The sequence below is a fragment of the Rhinopithecus bieti genome, unplaced genomic scaffold (assembly GCF_001698545.2).
Source record: "Rhinopithecus bieti isolate Rb0 unplaced genomic scaffold, ASM169854v2 scaffold_12238, whole genome shotgun sequence".
NCBI classification, from domain to species: Eukaryota; Metazoa; Chordata; class Mammalia; order Primates; family Cercopithecidae; genus Rhinopithecus; species Rhinopithecus bieti.
Window position 1 is genome coordinate 491,490 of NW_016807069.1, and position 22,130 is coordinate 513,619.

A 22,130-nucleotide genomic window follows, 5' to 3' on the forward strand; every position below is an offset into this window, starting at 1 on the left:
GCTACTTGGGAGGCTGAAGCAGGAGAATCGCTTGAACCCAGGCAACAGAGGTAGAGGACAGCCGAGATCGCACCATTGCACTCCACCCTGGGCAACAAGAACAAAACTCTGTCTCTAATACATAAATAAATAAAATAAAATAAAATGAAAATTACACTGTAAGGCATTTTTCTTCTACACTTAAAAATAGATTTTACAAAACTGGGATATTACAGCACGTTGTCTTGTAATCTTTTTTTTTTTTTTCCTGAGACAGAGTCTCGCTCTGTTTCCCAGGCTGGAGTGCAGTGGCGCAGTATCTACTCACTGCAAGCCCTGCCCCCGGGGTTCATGCCATTCTCCTGCCTCAGCCTTCTGAGTAGCTGGGACTACAGACACCGCCACCACGCCTGGCTAATTTTTTTGTATTTTTAGTTGAGACGGGGTTTCACAGTGTTCACCAGGATGGTCTCGATCTCCTGACCTTGAGATCCGCCCGCCTCGGCCTCCCAAAGTGCTGGGATTACAGGCCTGAGTCACCACGCCCGGCCGTAATCTGTCTTTTCACATTTTTTTTTTTTTTTTTCCTTTTTTTTTTTTTTTTTTTTGAGACAGAGTCTTACTCTGTCGCCCAGGCTGGAATGCAGTGGCACGATCTCAGCTCATTGCAACCTCCGCCTCCCAGGTTCAAGCGATTTTCCTGTCTAAGCCTCCCGAGTAGCTGGAATTACAGGCGACTGCCACTATGCCCAGCTAATGTTTTGCATTTTTAGTAGAGATGGGGTTTCACCATAATAGCCAGGCTGTCTCAAACTCCTGACCTCAGGTGATCCACTCATCTCGGTCTCCAAAGTACTGGGATTACAAGCATGAGCCACTGCGCTCGGCCTCACAAACATTTTTCGACATGTAAATCAAATTGCTTATCTGCCTAACTTATCTGAAAATATACTATGATTTCTAACATAATTTATTAGACCCATTTGCCTATAATTAAATGACAATTCCCATTGTAAAAATACTCTTGGGTGGAATATGTATTATTTATATAATTGCTGTTTTCTAATAAATAACATTATAGTCATACTATTCAGTTAGATTAGAAAAGCCACTTACACTTAAGCATCATTTTTTACCCCTTCATCTCACATTGCTATTTTAATTAATAAGCTTAAAAACAGTTGAAAACTATTACATACCTCCTATTCATGGTTGTTATTAACTCTAAATGCTCCTTAAAAAAACATTACAGTTCTGGCCGGGCAAGGTGGCTTAGGCCTGTAATCTCAGCATTTCGGGAGGCCAAGGTGGGCAGATCACGAGGTCAAGAGATTGAGACCATCTTGGCCAACATGGTGAAACCCCCTCTACTAAAATTACAAAAAATTAGCTGGACGTGGTGGTGCGTGCCTGTGGTCCCAGCTACTCGGGAGGCTGAGGCAGGAGAATGGCTTGAACCCAGGAGGCGGAGGTTGCAGTGAGCCGAGATCGCACCACTCCACTCCAGCCTGGTGACACAGCGAGACTCCATCTCAAAAAAAAAAAAAATTACAGTTATAAGACATCAATCACTGTTTAGGGTAAAAGTCTTGAAAACTATAGCTTACAAAGTTTTTAGTATTATGGATTATAATAATTTCATTTTCTCAGATTAAAACTAAGCATTGGATAAAATTTTTTTAATGAAAGTTTACAACTAGAGTAGAAAGGATCTATATTTAGGTATCCAGCTGGGTCTCTACCTTGAAAACCAATTTATCAATTACACTCAGCACTTGTCTAACACATCTGCCACACTCCACAAAAGGGAACTTAGATTTTTTTAATCTTCTCCCATAATATCTTTGTGACAAATGTTAAGCCAAAGTGCATTTGTCAGAAAAACTCGACTACATAATAAAATGATCGATAGTATGCTCTGCCCCTCAAAATTTGTCACTGTGTACACTTACTTTGCCAAACAATACATGAGAGTACCACTGTCATAAAATGCAGTACACCTGAAACTGAACTTTTCTCCCTGAATGTCCCCCAAACCATTCTACATCCCAACTGCCTCATTTCCAATTATAGCATCATTGTTATCACAGGTTCCTAGGATAGAAATCTTGGGAGTGACATTTGCTTCTGAACCTTCTGTCCTCTCCCCTTTAGCTAAGTGTCATCAATCCACCTCCTACCCCATTTTTACCCTTACAATATTACTCACGCTTTTTATTTCCTTTGAATTCCCACTGCTGCCCCTAATCCCAGCCCTGATCATTTCCTCCTGTACTGTTCCAACAGCCTCTTACATGGTTTCTCCTCTAGTCAAATATAGCCACATTGGTCTCCTGGGCTTAATTCCCAAATATCTGCTCATCATGTCATTCTTCAGTTCCAACATCATCTAAATGATTCCCTATTACTCTTTAAAACAAGCTTGGGTTCCCCACCTAGTTTTCAGAGCTCTTATTAATAGGGTCCTGAGCTGCTTTTGCAGCCTGATTTGCTACAGTCCCTGCAAAGCTAGGTTCCTCCCTGTCTTTAGCACTTCTCACAGGAAACCTTCCTTCCCTTGTCTCTATGTTTCCTCCCACCCTTCAAGGACAAGTTCAAGTGCCATCTTTCAGGGATCTTGCTCACGTAGTCCAGCCTACTCAATGTTGTTTTCCTTCTCCGAACATCCATTTAGATTTCCATAGCGGCTTTTAAATTTTACTCCACAATTCTGAATGTAACAAATGCCAAACTGAATCTGACTTTGAGCACCACCCCCCAACCTGGCATGGCACAGGTTTGGTGAGAAATTTAGTTTCGGTTTTGCTTTGAAGGCCTCTCCTCATCTCGCAGGCTTCAGAAGGCTGATGGTGCACTCTGTCCATCATAGACCAGACCATGAAGCTCTATGTCCAAGTCAGTGTGTGCACTCACAGGCCACCCCCGCACCCACACCCAGTGTGTACAAGGGTCTTTCACCTGAGATCGCAAGCCCATAGCACTTAAAAGCTCTAATATCCTTACGCCATTCTATCAGATGTCCTGTCGCCTTTCATGAGAATGGGACATTGATCCCTGATACTGGTGGGATCTGCCACAAATCACCTGTCTCACAGCTTTCTTTCTTGAGGAAGTTTCTTTCCAATCTTACCACCTCCCAATCCCTATCACTCTCTAAGCCTTAGAACCCCTCCCAATCATGGACAAGTCAGCTCTCAGATAAATGTCACTGTTTAAATCTGCACTATAGCATGGATCATGGTCTGCATTATGTTCTGAAGAGGCAGTAACACATAATGTTCAGAGTACAAGCCTCAAGAGCAAACAGGACTGGAGTGCTATGGCCACACTTAGCCCACCACTGGGCAGCCTTAATGAATTAACTGTCCAAGCCTCAGTTTACTTAGCTGAAAAACCCTCATAGGAATGGCATGAGGATTATTAAGTCAGGCCATAATAGCAGTAGTCCTGGTCGCAATGGGTTGCAATTACATAGCACTCTTCTAAGCACATACATACATTAACTCATTTCATCCTCAAAATACTTTATAGTTAAGTAAACAGGCATATAGAGGGGTTAAATAACACCCCAAATCACACAGTTTAAAAGGAGCCAAGATAGGAATCAAACCCAAGCAATTGAGCTCACAGTCTATGCTCTTCACCACTATACTATATTTCAAATATAGCATTCAATGGTAGCTATTATTGTTAGTAGAATTACTTGATTCTTAATGTATCTGCCTCTTTATGTAAACTATAAGTTCCCTGAGGACAGCAAGCATGCTGACTCACTGTAACAGCTGTTAGAGAGCTGGCTCTGGAAGCTGACTGCTTGGCTTAGAAGTCTGCCTCCCTCGTTCACTAGCTGCAACCTTGGGCAAACTGCTTCACCTTTCAGGGTGGTTGTGAGGACTAAATGATTTCCTACTTAGAAAGTACCAGGAAAAGCAAATGGCAGCTACTATTATGATGTACTGACATATTTCATTAGTTGATATGAGATGTGATATTGTCATCTGTCTTTCCAGAATCCAAACAGTGCCAGAATTCTCAACAAATACTTGTTGATCACCAATTCATCCACATTGATTTTCCTGTTTCACTGGGTTTATCTTGTTTCTAAAATTATTCCTTAAAGAAAATGATACACCTTTATAATAATAGTAATAATAACAGATAACTCTTCTTGAAGACTTACTATGTATCAGGGACTGCTCTGTGATTTTTTTCATGTTTAATCATTTAATCCTCATAACAGCTCAATGTGGTAGACACATCTTCACATTTTGTATGAGAAGACCAAGGCACAGAAAGGTTAAGTAACTTACCCAATGTCACATATCACAAGCCAGTCCCTGGCAGAGCCTACACACTTAACTACTGCAATTTATCATCTCTTTCATAACTTTTTTCATATTCCCAAATATATTTTGTAGAATTCAGTATATATGAAAAGGTACCAAAAGTATTGATTGATTGAAATTTTTCCCTAGATACAGCATGAATAATAAAATGTAATTTTTAAATGTTTGAAATGTCTATCTAAAAAGTCATATAAAACTTAAAAGTCACAGTTTATCTCTTAATATCAAATAGGCTTAGCCTTTGAAGTGAGTACATCAGCTAAGCTGAATCATGAAGATGAAGTCTGAGTTTTCCAGCTGTGAATGACTCAAAAGACTAAGATGCACTTCACATACTTAACATCCTATTCTGATGGATACACAGCACAGAAATGAACCTTCTAAAAGAAGACATAACCCAATGATCTGTTACAAAATCTAACCCTAAAATAAAGACCATAAATGCTTTAGAAGGTAAGTTTTTTTCTTCCAATTTTCTTTCTGGTTTTGAAAACTCTTACAGAAACATTTCAGGCCTCCTTCCTCAAACCTCTTTCCATAAAGGGCACGCAAGAATCACAAATTGGAAAAACTTGCAGGATAAATGAAGTTGAAACTCATTTAAGTAAAACCGAATCAAAGCTTCATGGATTTGTTGTTTTTCTGCATTTAAAAGACCTTATAGGAAAACAAACGAGTTGGTCTTGTCTGGCCTTAGAGTCATTTAAATGGAAGAGGGATTTTCATGGCCTTGGGAAAATCTAGGTTTACAGGGCAAACTCTGCAGGGTTGAGCTCATTGTAAAGACATGTTCCTTTTCATTGGCAAAAGGAGAAAGGAAGTGAACCATGCCCTAAAAAATACCACTACAGACATTCCAGTCGATACTTGATAAGGACTGGGAATGCTGCCATCAACTCATGGCTAGAAGAAGGAAAATCTGGATCAGTAACCAGCTGACCAGGAGAAATCATGTTAAGTATGGGAAAGATTTCCCATTCAACTACAAACTTTCGACAAGGGAGTCATTTAAGCCAGTGGCTTTCAAATGTTTTTTTTCTGTGACCCACAGTAAGAAATACATGCATTATATCATGACCCATAGATATACACAAAGATAATAAAACTGAAACACACATATTCATTTGTAACTGAAACAATATTTACAATGTACAAAGCACAATGTTTTCAACCCTATTCTACTTTGTGTTCTAAACACACTGGTTGAAACCTACTGGCTGAAAAACAGTAATTTAAATTCTGACCAGCACAGAAGATTTTGAGGGTACATTTTCTAACGACCTTTATTCCTCCCTCAGAGCCCCACAGCCAACTTGGGAAAGTGCAGTGCAGCATCTGCTCGTGCGACAAGTGACTTGATCTTGAGTACTTGGATAAAGGCCACCCAGAAGGCCATCTCGTCCATGTCTGGCCATTCCTCAGTGCTGGCTCCTCCTTCTCTTTCTGCCCCTTAAATGCTGGTGTTCCCCTCAACGTTCTGTTTTTGGTCCTTTTATCACTCTCAGTGATTCAATCTATTTCCATGGCTTCTGCTACTGATCAAAGAAAATTACTCATAAATCTCATTCTCTAGGCCCCAATTATCGATGCTCATCTACCTCCTGTGTGTGTATGTGTATGTGTGTGTGTGTGTGTGTGTGTGTGTATTTTTTTATTTTTTGACAGGGTCTCACTCTGTTGCCCAGGCTGGAGTGCAATGGCATGATCTCGGCTCACTGCAACCTCCACCTACCATATTCAAGTGATTCTCCTGCCTCAGCCTCCCGAGCAACCGGGACTAGAGGTGCTTGCCACCATTTCTAGCTAATTTTTGTATTTTTAGAAGAGACAGGGTTTCACCACATTGGCCAGGCTGGTCTCGAACTCCTGACCTCAAGTGACCCTCCCTCCTCAACCTCCCAAAGTGCTGGGATTACAGGTGTGAACCACCACACCCAGCCCTTTTGTACAAGTCTAACTGAATCGTCCCGCAGATTTCAAACTCATTTAGTCCAAAATTATACTTATAATTTATTTCCTATCCTATCTCCTTGTCCATATCTACTTCTTTACCAGCTTTCCTCATCTTAAAGAATGGCACCATACTCCCTCCCTGAAGCCACAAATCTAAGGTCATCATTTGCAGTCTCTCCTTCGTTTATTTCTATGTCCAACAGGTTAAAAATTCAATCTCATTATTCAGTGGTGTGCAGGTAAACATTTAACAATCAGCTCTCCACACTAAAAAAATTAAAATAAAGAGCCCTGACTTACAGGACTTACCTATTTCTCTTTTATGAATATCCCATTATAGCTAATTTAAAACAATCAACCTGATGTCAGTGAAGGAAGAGATGTGTACCAATGGCTCCAGCACACCACTATCTATTCCTCCAAACCATTTCTCTTCTCTTCATGCCTACAGGCACTGCCTTAATTCATCTCTCTCGCACTGAACAAATGATAGCTATTATTGTTAATAGAACCTTTATGATCTCCTAATCTCTATCTCATATCCCTTTATCTAACAGTCTCCAAAATATCTTTGTAAAATTAAAGACTCATCATGTTACCCCTCTGCCTCTTTATTGCCCAGTCTTTATCTTCATATATAAGGCTCTTGATATATTTGTTCTCTACTGATTCTTGAGCTTCATTTCCTGTGACACCACCACCTATATAACCTCTAACCAAAAACACTGGCAAACATGGTATTCTCTATCTCTGTAACTTTGCTTATTCTGTTCCCACTTCCCAGGACAACCTTCCCCAATTCATCCACTAAGTAAGCACTATTCATCCCTTCAGACTCAACTCAAATCTCTTTCCTTAGAAAGCTTTTCCTGGCTGGGCGCAGTGACTCACACCTGTAATCCTAGCACTTCGGGAGGCCAAGGCGGGTGGATCACGAGGTCAGGAGATTGAGACCATCCTGGCTAAACCCTGTCTCTACTAAAAATACAAACAATTAGCCAGACATGGTGGCACACGCGTGTAGTTCCAGCTGCTCGGGAGGCTGAGGCAGGAGAATCACTTGAACCTGAGAGGTGGAGGTTGCAATGAGCTGAGATCACGACACTGTACTCCATCCTGGGCGACAAAGCAAAACTCTGTCTCAAAAAAAAAAAAAATAGAAAAAGAAAAGAAAAGCTTTTCCTGAACTTCTTAAATACACTTGATGTCTCCCACCTCTATACATCCAGTATATTTTAGTACCTCTAACAGCCTTTATTAAATTTATTTATTTTTGCATATCCATCTCTTCTCACTAGACATGAGTTCCTAGATCTGGATCTTATTCATGCATGTACCAAGCAGGTGGTATGGTAATGGTATATAGTACACTTTCAATAAAAGGTGACTATGATTGTCTAGGACAACTAATACCCTAAGACAAGCATATACTAATTGCTCAACAAATGTCAGAATGGAAACATATCAGTGTGCTCTTGCTATCTTCCCAAGGCCAGAGGAATGCTAAAATACCAGTACCTTCTAGATTATTAGAAAGCCCAAGATCTACTTCCATAGTCAAAGAACTGGTACTATAATTTTTTTCCTATTATCCTCTATAATTTCCTAGTGCTGCCATAACAAAGTACCATAGATTAGGTGGCTTAAACAATAGAAATTTATTTTCTCAGAGTTCTGGAGGCCAGAAGTTCAGGATCAAAGTTTCTCTAGGGTTGGTTTCTTCTGAGGCCTCTCTCCTTGACTTACAGATAGATAGTTATCTTCAAGTTCAAATGGCATCCTCCCTGTGTCTGTGTCTAAATTTCCTCTTCTAATAAGTACACCAGTTATATTGGATTAGGGCCCACCCTAATGACCTCATTTTAACCTAGTTACCTCTTTAACCTAGTTACCTTTTTAAAGGCCTTATCTACAAATCCAATTGCATTCTAAGGTACTGAAGATTAGGACTTCAACATGTGAATTTTGAAGAACACAATTCAGCCCATAACAGCCTCCTGCTAGACTATGAGCTCCTCAAAAGGCAGGAGCCATAGCTTAGTCTTCCTCCTTAGTATTTTCTATGCCACGCAGAGTACCTGAAACACAGAAGAGTCTCAATAATTTGTGAGATACATAAATTAAAAATCTTTCTAGAAATGTAGTCACAACTGGTAATTATGGTCCCCTCCAAATCTGATGGCCAGCACCAAGGAAAATGTGACTTTACTCTTTCTCTGAAAGAAAGTTGGATGCTGTCATCATCTCTAGATAGTCCACTGCCAAACAGCTATGTATGTGGCACCCAACTCATAGCAGAAAAATAAAATCCAAGGCCAAATGCCCACAACCATTTACAATACCCTTCTCCCTCCAAATCCATTCCAATACTCCCAGACTGATAGATATCATACATGGCTACAGTCAGATTCAAAATCAAGAGAAAAATCAACACTGCTGTCCCTGCAGAACAAGATATAACAGCTAAGGAGAAATAGCAAAATGGGGATCTGCTACTTTTTTCCTACCTGTAAGGAAACTTATCCCTTCCTGTTATGTGGGATTTTGGTAGGTCTCTCATATAGCCTGCCTTCCCCATTATCAAGATGGGTATAAGACCTACTTAGTTGCTCCACCTCTCCACCTGAATCCTGAGTGAAGTTATATGAAAATAGAAAATAATTGCCCGGAGTCAATTCAGCCAGTGCCATGAAGGGTTCCTGGTACACACATCCCTGAAACAGGGTTGGTTCCTGACCTTGTCAAGGCTCGATTGACTGTTTCTGGGACCTACATGGTAGTCTCCAATAAATGCCTTTTTCTGAAATTAGATAGTGTTTATTGCATAGCTCTCCATCAAAGAATATTAACACATATAATGGCCCCTGGAAGTGGAGTGTAGCGAGTAGTGGACCTAAAATATGGACATGAAGGCAGGCAGTAAGGATTTCCCCACCCACTACAAAGAAGCGGTGCTTGCAGTCCTAGTTATGCCATTGCAAAGCAGCCAACTATGCTCCTTCCTCTTGTGATTTGGGATATAGTCCACATGCCTCTCCAGGCTAAGTCTTTAGGGAAGTTGGTAGGAAAATGTCAAAATACTGATGCATATAGCCATTTCTGACAGCTTTTGTTAAGATCCTATAAGTGACTTAGCTACAGCCAAGGTGGCCTATCTGAACGCAGAGAAAACTCTGCCTCACTAAGACTGGCCCTTTTCCTGGTAGAAATCCAAGAGGACAGAGAGTCAGATAATCATAAAGGACTATGAAATTTGAATTATTGGCCCTGAGTCAATAATAACGCTAGAAAATACAGGAAAAAAGGAAGGAAACATAGCAAAAGATAAGATTAGAACCAAGAGAATTGGGGGAAGCCTGATTCCCCAAGTACCCCCTGATGTATATTCCCCTCTCTGGCAAAGAGCTAAGCACTGGGATGAAGCCAAAGGATGAGGAACAAAGTAGCTTTGTCTTTATCCCAGAGGCAAAACAATAAGCAGAAAAATTCGGGGCTGGAGGATAGGCAGAGCAGCCAGGCTTACTTTTAAGAAAGAAACCCCTCACGCTAGGGCCCAGAGTCAAGAATCAATCCACAGCACGGAAAATGCATAAAGACCAGCAGCTTGAGTTAAACTTCCACAGAAACCTTGGAAAATAAAAACTTACTCCTCCAAAGTCAATCTCTGGGTGTCCTAACCAACAGCACTACCAGAATTCAGTGTGCTCAAATAATATACCTCTATTAGGAAAATCCTACTCAGAGTGCTTCGCAAATGTGCCCATTGATTTCATGAGGCAACAGAAAGCCGGTTCAACAGTAGTTAGGTACATAAGGCAGTGAAGTATTCTGACTCTACACGTGTCTGATATCGAAGGGAAAATCTAATCGTGGAACAATAATAGCTAAATACAATGAGCTTTGTAACATTTAAGACTATCACCAACCTAGCATCCAAGTTAAGGTATACCAACAACTTTATACAAAGACACAGGGACCAAAAGATTTAGATGCAGACAATGGGGGAAAAAAAAACCAGAAAAATTTACTCTGGAAACAGATTATATAGTGGAGATAAATACAGAAAAAAATAGATTTCTCGAGTTGTACTAATAGAACAGCTTTGATTTACAAAGAGTCTAAATCAAATAAGAATACTTATTGCAAACCATCTACACCCTGTCAACTTATTTCACCATGTTATCTGGGGAGTCAGGTTACCAAATGAAGCCATCTTGAAAAGAGTTACTGGATAGAAACCTGAGTGCTGCTTTCCTTCCTCTGTGAGAAGTGAGCTCAGATGCTGCAAGGGACCAGGAAGAATCACAGCATCTACAGAGGTAGTTCCTAGAGTGCTCCCTCCAGGAGGTACTGGTATAAGGCATCTTTTTCTTACACCTTCTGGAAAACTGTCTCCCACAGGTAATATAACCTACACTTGTATTTCTGTTAAATGGTGCAGAATCATGTAGAAGCAGAGAAAAAATTCTAATTCCATATGTCTAGGACCTGTCACTTACTTGCTAAGAGAGAGAAAACGTAATTCCCCAGATCCACTGCATTCTTCCATTATTTCCAATAACTGCCCTGAGAAAATGGCATTAGAGACAAACTAAAAGGAATATTTATGTTCTGTGAACAAAGGAAAGAACATAGTGTGCGTGGGGTCATGATGAGTAAGAGCAAGCCTGAGATGATTCTGCTAAAGATATTTTAACGCTGATGAATGCTAGGCCTTGGTTTGGCTTATTAAAATAGTTCTGGGTGGTAAGAGAGAAGCTGGCACATTTTTCTGTAGATGAGATAGCCCTGGGTGATTGAACAACAGTTGGAATACAGCTGCCATGGCTAAAACCAAGCAAGTACAGATGTCGCCCCAAAGTGGAAATAATTTCATACCATCCCACGCTGCCAAATTCAAACCCCAATGGAGGAAAGATATTGGGGAAGGAGGTCTTTAAAATGAACTAGATAAAATGGACTAGATAACTATTTTAAATACCATTCTGTATATAACTACAATTTTTGCTGCTGAGATCCATGAGCAAGTTATTATGGTTTAAAGAGCTCAGTCAAAAATCTTACTGCTCAGCAAAATGAAAACAATACAATGTGCTGTTCTCAGAGACAGGAGCAGCTACATCAAATTCAGTCGCTAGACATTAGACTTTGTAATTTCAAATGTTTGGAAAATGTCCTTTTACAAGGCAATAATTTTCTCCTTTTTCTTCCTTCAATAGTTGTCTTTCTTATAAGTAGTGCTACCATTTTCTATATTTTTAACTGATATGTTAGATAAGAAGACACTAAAAGCACAAAGGACCATACCACAGTACTCATTTCCCTTAGAAAGAAAAATCAGGGAAAGGGAACATTTCACACACCCACCCACCGACCCCTGACTTACCAAATGCCTTCTTAGGTTCTATTAACTTCATGGTAAACAGTTCCTCTTTTTTTAATTCCTTTAACTTCTTAGCAACATCATAGTGACGCCACCCAACAATATTTTCTCCATTTATGGATTCAATATGATCCCCAACACAGATTGTTTTAATTGAGTCAATAACACCACCATCTTTAATTCTCTGAAAGAAAATTAATGATAACATAATATAAAATAGAACTGTGTAATGAATGCACCAGTCTCATCTGATTTTGGAAGCTAAGCAGGTTCGGGCCTGGTTAGTACTTGAATGGGAGACAATAACAGGTGCTATAGGTTTAAAAACAAAACAAAACTGTGTAACAGTACTTTTTATGCTTTCGAGACGTTATATACAATGTATTGACATAACAATGCAGTCTGATGCTCAGTTAGAGATGGAAGACTGAGCAACCAAGAACCACTATCTTACCTCCAACCATTCTTTGTCTTCCTTATCATTCGGAATTCAGCTCACTCATAGTTACTACCTCCTCTGGGAAGCTTTTCCTGACATTCCCCAACCCACTCCCCCAAGAATGGGTAAGGTGCCACTCTCATGCTTCTATAGTACATTTTGCTGTATATGCTGAACTCTAAACTAAGCACTTTATATTTGTTATTTCATTTAATTCTAACAAACTTTATGAGATTCTCATGTCACAGGTCAGGAAGATTAAAGCTTCAGAAGATCAAGTAATTTGCCGGATTCAACATACCACAGTGTGATTGTTCATTTACTTCTGTCTCCATTACTAAACTAATATCCTTGAGGACAGAGATGGTCTTATTTACTCTGCACGTCTGTGCCTAGCACAATATCCGCAAAGTCCCTTCATAAGTGATTACTGAATCATTTCAATTGAGGCCCATCACATAAGAATAGAGCTTGAGCTTTTTCAATTGGCCGCATTTAGTTACAAATGCAAAGATACAAAGAATAATACCATCTTAGCTAAGATGCTTGATACCTAATAAAAGACAAGTATGGTTATCATTTTGGGAGCCAGTAAGGGTGATTTGATGCTATTGTTTTTCATTTATGTATTTTAGATGAAGAGAATGTAGGACCCCAAGGAGAAACTTCAAGTTGGTCTTTCTTTATCTTACTTCTCTATAATACATCCTCAGGGTAGAGTCTCAAAATGGTATTTAGTATTCCCAAGAACTTCTGAAAGAATTTAGGCAGAGGAGCTCCAGAAAACTCTTCCAGAATTGCAGAAAACAGTCCTGCAGAGGATGTACAAGTTCTTCCACGGTGATGAGGAATAGGGCAAAATGAAGGCCATAACCTGTCTCAGAAGTCCCAAATCCTTCATAGGAATGATAGCAATATCAGGAGCAGCTGCTATTGTATACTAAAGGCTGTGTATTCTCCACCCTTGCTAGTTGGAAGTATAACATCTTCTGAATCAGCAGGGTGATTGATCATTGTGTCCAAGAGCTAGGAGAAAACAGATCTCATCTACCTCCAACATCTCCATCATATTGTCATCAGGAACAAGAGTAACTTAGGAAGGTTAAGCATTTTTAACATTTAAATTTCATTATTATAAATCAAAACTCACAACAGATTTCTTTTTTACCCCAAATTTTAAGAATATTGCTATGTTCATTCATTCTAATAATGACTGTTAACATGCTATATGCAAATGTCACAATAACGCCAACTTTAACAGAGCCCACTGTCATTACAAATAGTTAAGCAAAGAAACCACAAGTTTCATAGTCTACCTGACATTGTTTTATTAAAAACCCATATTAAACTTATATTGCTAACAGAAACAATGGGAACCACTCAGTACAACTAGAGTTTCTGAACTGTCACAGAAAAATAAACAAGATTGAAGAAGACTAAAGTCTAAAGAAGAAAAAACTATTAAATACTGTTCCACAATTCATAAATCATCAAAGAATTCAATAATCAATATTTAACTTTGATTTTTCTTCTTAGCTTTTATTCTAATTTATCTCGACATATCTTGAATTTATTTTTTTCTTTGGTCAACTACACCATACAAATATCAGAGTCTCACCACACAGCATTTTTAGCTTAAGATTTAGAGTTACAATTTTATTTTAAATAAACATTATATAAAAGTTACAGACTTTGAAGACACATCTGAATCTCACCAGCAAATTAAAGGTCAGAGTAACAGAAATGTAGGGTTGCAGAGGCCCATGAGTCGCCTCATCAATCCTAGAGATGCCTCAGCAACCAGAATAGTGCCCAGATAGAGGGAGAGAAAGGCAGTTACCAGAAGTCAGAGCAGGTAGCAGGGTGAGAGTCCAGGTAGCAAGAGAAAAGTCACAGCACATATCACTATCAGAGGCAGCAGATAAGAATCTGGAATGAAGACACAGGAAAATCAATATAGGGAACTTGGAGAAGATGAACCAGATATAGAAGTAAAGTTGAAGACATGGATTATATATTTTATGGGTTACCTGAGCCTTAGCCTCCAAAGTGGGTAGAATAAACAATACGGGAGCAATGGAGACAAGTTTCTGAAACCTAATGTGCTTTGATAATCATACAATAACTTGACAGAGATTAATAATATTGCCAAAGGTACTAATCAGATGCAAAGGAATAAGAGGGAAAAAAAGAGGCATTAATGCTATACTTTATTTACTGAGTTATTTATACTATTCTCTATAACACTTAGGAACTTTCACCTGTCTTTGGAGCTTGATGCTGCAAAGGTAGAGAAGATTTATTTACTTATTGGAAGATAGGATTTACGTTATTAAACATAGAAGTTTCCAACCATTTCAGATCATTATTATAGTATCTCCCATTATGTTCATCCCATATATTTAGAGAATTCTGCTTTCTCATCACAGATGTCAGCAGAAGTCTAGGACAGCATACATTCTCCCTAAAATCTTTTTTTCCCTTTTCAATTCATTTAATTTCAACAATCTGTCAAAAACAGCCAATAAACAAATACTGAATTATATTCTGTTGGGTTTTTTAAAGGCTCTAGACTACAAAAACATCTTGTGTGTCTCCCACCCTGAGCACCCTGCTACTTTTCCATATACCACATGCCACCCATAGACACAAAGCCAGGGGGTGAAGCTGACATAGTCTACTTGGAGCCAGTAGACAGGAGGGCGTTGAGTCCTGATGAAGCACTTATGGACAAAATGTAGTTCATTGTGGGGTTGAAGTTCTTCAATATGAAGAAGAAGCAACAATGACCAAGACCAGGAACAGAGTGTTGTTATAGAAGATGGAAAATGTTGTAGCTTCAGAATCAGCAACTTCATTCTTCTTCCACAAGATTCTTACATTTTTCTCTTTCTGAGACATCTTTCTATTATCAGCTTCAGAAAGTTTTCGAATCACTGCATCCTCCCTCTTCTGTGCTACTTTGTGCTTGAGAACAAATTTCACATTCTTGTATGCAAAGGCTACCAAATATGTACTTTCTAGGATCATCACACTATAGAAAACAGCAGACTGAATAAGATCCATATGCCATATTCTCCAGTATAACTGGATGGGGATGGCAGACACGACGAAAGCATTCCTGAAAAAGATCACGAAGGACTGGGCCGAGAGGTTGCCGCTGAAATCCTGCAGGAGCAGGTCCTCCTTGGACGGCTGTTTGGAGCTGCCTTTGGGAGCTACAGCGGAAAGGGAGGTGAGAACAGAGAAGGTAGAGCCAGCCGTCAAGCCAGGCAAAGGCCCCTGGCTCCACCCCTGTGGCCGCCTTATCTGATCCACTCTCCCTAAAATCTTAAGCACCAGACTCTGAGCTGCATGTCCAGTCGCTATGATCAGCAACTTTGAGATTTGTGTTGCTGATCCTTCCAACACTGTCCTCAAACCTCGCTCATAATAATAAGCTAACAGTCCTACAGTTGTAAATAGTTATCTCATTCAGTCCTCACAATAAGCCTAGGAAAAGGATATTTATCATTCCATTTAAGGAATGAGGAATTTAAGCCACAATAATTACATGGCTTGCCCAAGATAACACATAATAAACAACAGAATTAGGTGTCAAACAGAGATGACATAATTTTTAAAATTAAAAATGTCTTTAAAAAAGGTATAGAACCCAAGTTCTTCTGACCTAAAGTACAAAGTTTTGGGTTACAAATGTACAGAATGATCTATCACCTTTGAACTCTGAATTTTTTTTTTGACAGCCTTATTTTTCCATTTTCCATTTCCTTATTTCTACTAAAGCTGTTTTTCATCAACACCTCATCATGGTCTCCAGATCTCAAACATCTGTTTTCACAAATCATCATGTCTATTCTGGCTTTACAGATCTCTGCTCGGATCCTAGCTTCCATCCTATAATCCTTTGCCCCCTTGACTTCCTACATTTCCAGTCTTGCTGATTCTTAGTTTGGGCAAATGAAAAAGTAAAATGTTAGAAAGATGTATCATATTTCTCGAAATGATCACTCTAAAATGTGGTGTACTAAAGCAAAAGTATGGCAAATCATAAAGGTCTGTAAGAGATATTCTGAGAATGACAGTTTTGTGGTTAGTCAAACTATTTCAATTTAAAACAAAGTCAGGTGGGTTTTTAAAAATCAATTTAGCTCATTTCTTAATTGCATGTTATAAATCCTTATTTTTATTTTAAATTTGAAAATACAAGTCTCAGCCGGGCGCAGTGGCTCATGCTTGTAATCCCAGCACTTTGGGAGGCCGTGGCAGGCAGATCACCTGAAGTCAGGAGTTCAAGACCAGCCTGGCCAACATGGTGAAACCCTGTCTCTACTAAAAATGCAAAAATTACCCAGGCGTGGTGGCACATTCCTATAATCCCAGCTACTCAGGAGGCTAAGGCAGGAGAATCGCTTGAACCAAGGAGGCAGAGGTTGCAGTGAGCCAAGATCACACCACCGCACTCCAGCCTGGGCGACAGAGTGAGACTCCGTCTCAATATATAAGTAAGTTAATTAATTAATTAAAGTACAAATCTCTTCTCTTAAACCAGGTGTCATCAAACTATGGCTCACAGCAGAACTCCAGGGTGGTGTGTACCCTCCACCATGGGCCACCACCTGTTTTTATATGGCCCATGATTTATGAATGGTTTTACCTTTTTGAATGGTTCAGAAAAAAATCAAAAGAAGATTTGTGATGTGAAAATTATAAGAAATTTAAATTACAGTGTCTATGAGTAAAGTCTCAGTGGGAAACATGCATGCTCATTCATCTAAGTATTATCTGTAACTGTTTGTGTGCTACACGGGCTTAGTTGAGTAGTTGCAGCAAAGACCATATGACCCACAAAGCACAAAATATTTACCATCTGCACTTTACAGAAAACATTTTCCAGCTACTATCTTAACTATACACAGGTTTTGTTAAATGTATGCTCTTAATTTTCTGATTAAGTTATTTATATACTTTTTCTTCTTGGAAATGTTGAGACTTAGATACTAAAATCATGAACATTTAAGTATGTTGTTTTTTCACCTAAAAAATTTCATCTGGGCCATGTATGGTGGCTCATCCCTGTAATCCCAGCATTTTGGGAAGCCTAGAGAAAGGGATTACTTGAACCCTGCTCAACTGAGCAACATGGCAAAACCTTGTCTCTACAAAAAACAAACAAACAAAAAAACCAGTTTCATCTGTGTGAACTATACAAAACTATAAAATGCATTTTTCTGCCATTGATCTTTCCTAATTATGTAATGGTTTATTGTTAGAACAATTATTAAAATATTAGCTATTAACTGTGAATACTGCAGACATTTTAAGCATGTAATTATATTTATAACCCAAATAATACTATAACGTAGGTGCTAATGTTCCCACTTGAGAGAAGGCTCAGAAAAGTTTTATGCCTTGGCCAATGTTACACACCTGGTAAATAAGTGATCTGGCTAAGACTGAAAGCAGGCCTATCTGATTCTAAAGTCCATGCCCCTATGTACCACACTGCAACGCCTCTCTCACCATGGAATGCCCACCCTCATTTGAATACCTACCACACTGTCCTACTCTGACTTTAACCTACTCCTATTTCCAGCCAAGTTAAAAACATACCAAGTGCTCACTTCAGCAGCACATACATTAAAATTATAATCACACAGCATGGTCTCTGCACATGGTGATATGCAAACTCATGAAACATTCCATTTTGCTTATCTTGGCAAAAAGAAACACAGGAAGGATAAAACAGAAATTAATAAAATGGGTTATCTCTAAGGAGTGTGGAAAAGTAATGGGATAGAAGAGTTAGGAGAAGGAGTGACACATCTCTGAATGAATTTTTAAATATAGTTTGACTTTTTTTTTTAAGAGACAGTGTCTTGCTCTGTTTTACCCACGCTGGAGAGTGGTGGCACGATCATTGCTCACTGCAACCTTGATTTCACCAGGCTCAAGCAATTCTCCCACCTCAGCCTCATGAGTAGCTGGGACTATAGGTGCATGCCACTATACCCAGATAATTTTTTCCATTTGCTGTAGAGACAGCGTCTCACTATGTTGGGGTCAAGGGACTTTCTATTTGTTGTAGACACAGGGTCTCACTATGACTGGGGTCAAGTAGACCCCAGTGTCTGTTGTTTCCTCCTTTGTGTTCATAAGTTCTCATCATTTAGCTCCCACTTATAAGTGAGAACATGCAGTATTTGGTTTTCTCTTCCTTCCTGCATTAGTTTGCTGAAGATAATAGTCTCCAGCTCCATTCACGCTCCCACAAAAGACATGATCTCATTCTTTTTTATGCTGCATAGTATTCCATGGTGTATATGTAGCATGTTTTCTTTATCCAATCTGCTGTTGATTGGCATTTAGGTTGATTTCATGTCATTGCTATTGTGAACAGTGCTGCAATAAACATACATATGTATGTGTCTTTATGGCAGAATGCTTTCTAATCCTCTGGGTATACACCCAGTAATGAGATTGCTGAGTCAAACAGTAGTTCTGCTTTTAACTCTCTGAGGAATTGCCATACTGTTTTCCACAATGGCTGAACTAATTTACACTCACACCAACAGTGTATGGTGGTTCCCTTTTCTCCGCAACCTCACCAACATCTTATTTTTTTACTTTTTAATAACAGCCATTCTGACTGGTGTGAGATGGTATCTCATTGTGGTTTTGATTTGCATTTCTCTAATGATCAGTGAGGTTAAGCTTCTTTTTTTTTAATATGATTGTTGGCCACATGTGTGTCTGCTTTTGAAAAGTGTCTGTTCATGTCCTTTGTCCACTTTTTAATGGAGTTGTCTTTTTTTTCTGGTAACTTTGCTTATAGATGCTGGATATTAGACCTTTATCAGATACACAGTTTGCAAATATTTTCTCCTATTCTGTAGGTTGTCTGTTTACTCTGTTGATAGTTTCTCTTGCTGTGCAGAAGCTCCTAAGTTTAATTAGATCCCATTTGTCAATATTTGCTTCTATTCGGATTGCTTTGGTGTCTTTGTCATGAAATCTTTGCCCATTCCGATGTTCAGAATGATATTGCCTGTGTTGTCTTCCAGAGTTTTTATAGTTTTGAATTTTACATTTAAGTCTTTAATTCTTCTTAATTATTATATATGGTGTAAGGAGGGGTCCAGCTTCAGTCTTCTGCATATGGCTAGCCAGCATCATTTATTGGCTGCATATGGCTATCCCAGCATCATTTATTAAATAGGGAGTCTTCCCCATTGCTTGTTTTTGTCAGCTTTGTTAAAGATCAGGTGGTTGTAGCTGTGCAGCCTTATTTCTGTCCTCTCCACGCTGTTCCATTGGTCTATGTGCCTGTTTTTGTACCAATACCATGCTGTTTAGTTACTGTAGCCCTGTAGTACAGTGTGAAGTCAGGTAATATGATGCCTCCAGCTTTGTTCTTTTCACTTAGGATTATCTTGGCTATTCAGGCTTTTTTGTTGTCATTATTCCATATGAATTTTTAAATAAATTTTTATAGTTCTATGAAGAATGGCATCAGTAATTTGATAGGAATAGCATTGAATCTGTAAATTGATTTAGGTAGTACGGCCATTTTAATGACATTGACTCTTCCCATCCACAAGCACGAGATATTTTTCCATGTGCTTGTCTCTTCTCTGATTTCTCTGAGCACTGTACCAGCTAATACAAAACATACTTACACACAGACCAGTGTTAATATAAAGCAATCACACAAAGAAGCCAACATAATAACCAGCTAATAAAACACAGATAGGATCAAATCCACACATATCAATACTAACTTTGAATGTAAACAGGCTAAATGTCACACTTAAAAGGCACAGAGTGGCAAGCTGGATAAAGAACCAAGACCTAATTGTATGCGGTCTTCAAGAGATCCATCTCACACAAAATAACATCCAAGATTCAAAATAAAGGGATGGAGAAAAAAACGTACCAAGCAAATGGAAAACAGAAAACAGTAGGGGTTGCAATCCTAACCCTGTTTTGTTTCAGACAAAAACAGACTTCAAAACAACAAAAATCAAAAGAGACAGAGAAGGGCATTATATAATGGTAAAAGGGTTCAATTTGACAAGACAACCTAACTATCCTAAATATATATGCACCCAACACAGGAGCACCCAGATTCATAAAGCAAGTTCTTAAAGACCTACAAAGAGACATAGACTCCCACAGAACAATAGTGGGAGACTTCAACACTCTACTGACAGTAGTAGGCAGATCATTGAGGTAGAAAATTAAGAAAGATATTCAGAACCTGAACTCAACATTGGACCAAATGGATCCGAAGGACCTCTACAGAACTCTCCATCCAAAAACAACAGACTATACATTCTTGTCATTACCACATGCCATATACTCTAAAATTGACCACATATTATAACTGGACATAAAACACTCCTCAGCAAATGCAAAAGAACTGAAATCATACCAAACATACTCTTGGACCACGGTGCAATAAAAATACAAGTCAAGAAAATTGCTAAAACCCATGCAATTACATGGAAATTAAACAACATGCTCCTGAATGACTTTTGGGTAAATAGTGAAATTAAGTCAGAAATCAAGTTATTTGAAACTAATGAGAACAAAGATACAACATACCAGAATCTCTGGGACACTGATAAGGTGGTTTTAAGAGGGAAATTTATAGCACTATAATACCCACATTAAAAAAGTTAGAAAGATCTCAAATTAACTACCTAACATCACAACTAAGAGACCTAGAGAACCAAAAACAAATCAACTCCAAAGTTAGCAGAAGACAAGAAATAACAAAAACCAAAGCTGAACTGAACAAGACCAAAAAACACCCATTCAAAAGGTCAATGCATCCAGGAGTTGGTTTTATGAAAAAAAAAGATAGGCCACTAGCTAGACTAAGAAAGAAGAAAAGAGAGAAGATCTAAATAAACACAATTAGAAATGATGAAGAAAACATAACCACTGAACCCACAGAAATAAAAATAACTATCAGAAACTACTATAAACACCTCTATGCACACAAACTAGAAAACTAGAAGAGATGAATAAATTCCTGGACACATACACTCTCCCAAGACTGGACCAGGAAGAAACTGATTTCCTGAACAGACCAATAATGAAATTGAATCAGTAATAAATAACCTACCAACCAAAAAAAAGCCTAGAACCTGATGGATTCACAACTGAATTCTACCAAATATACAAAGAAAAGCTGGTGCCCTTCCTACAGAAACTATTGAGGAAGAGGGACTCCGGCCCAACTCATTCTATGAAGCCACCATCATCCTGATATGAAAACCTGGCAGAGACACAACAAAAAAAGAAAACTTCAGGCCAATATCCTTGCTGAACATTGATGCAAACATCCTCAACAAAATATTTGCAAATCAAATCCAGCAGCACATCAAAAAGCTAATCCAGCATGATCAAGTAGGCTTCAAGCCCAGGATGCAAGATTGGTTCAGCGTAATCATATCAATAAATATGCTTCATCACATAAACAGAACTAAATACAAAAACAATATTATTATCTCAATAGATGCAGAAACGGCTTTTGATAAAATTCAACACCCTTTCATGTTAAAAACTCTCATCAAACGAGGTATCGAAGTAACATACATCAAAATAATAAGACCAATCTATGACAAACCCACAGCCAACATTATACTGAATGGAAAAAAGCCAGAAGCATTCCTCCTGAAAACCAGCACAAGACAAGGATGTTCTGTCTCACCACTCCTACCTAACATAGTATTGGAAGTCCTAGCCAGAGCAATCAGGCAGAAGAAAGCAATAAAGGCCATCCAAATAGGGAAAGAGGAAGTCAAACTATCTCTGTTTGCAGATGACATGATTCTATATCTGGAAAACCCAATAGTCTTGACCCAAAAGCTCCTTCAGCTGATAAACAACTTCAGCAAAGTTTCAAGATACAAAATCAAGATACAAAAATCCCTACTAGCATTCCTATACACCAACAGCCAAGCCAAGCACCAAATCAGAAAGACAATCTCATTCACAATTGTCACAAAAAAAAAAAAAA

At 38.8% G+C, this 22,130-nt stretch overlaps 1 protein-coding gene and 1 pseudogene across 2 annotated transcripts in view; both read right to left on the reverse strand.

The window, feature by feature from the left end:
- The window catches only part of GIPC2 (GIPC PDZ domain containing family member 2), a 97,839-nt gene that overhangs the window by 37,260 nt on the left and 38,449 nt on the right, over positions 1–22,130 (reverse strand). For both annotated transcript variants that reach the window (XM_017880104.1, XM_017880105.1), the window contains exon 3: positions 11,665–11,845. In XM_017880104.1, coding sequence (XP_017735593.1) covers positions 11,665–11,845 — 181 coding nt within the window. The remainder of the gene's footprint in view (positions 1–11,664; positions 11,846–22,130) is intronic.
- LOC108534638 (translocon-associated protein subunit gamma pseudogene) lies at positions 14,778–15,996 on the reverse strand (annotated as a pseudogene).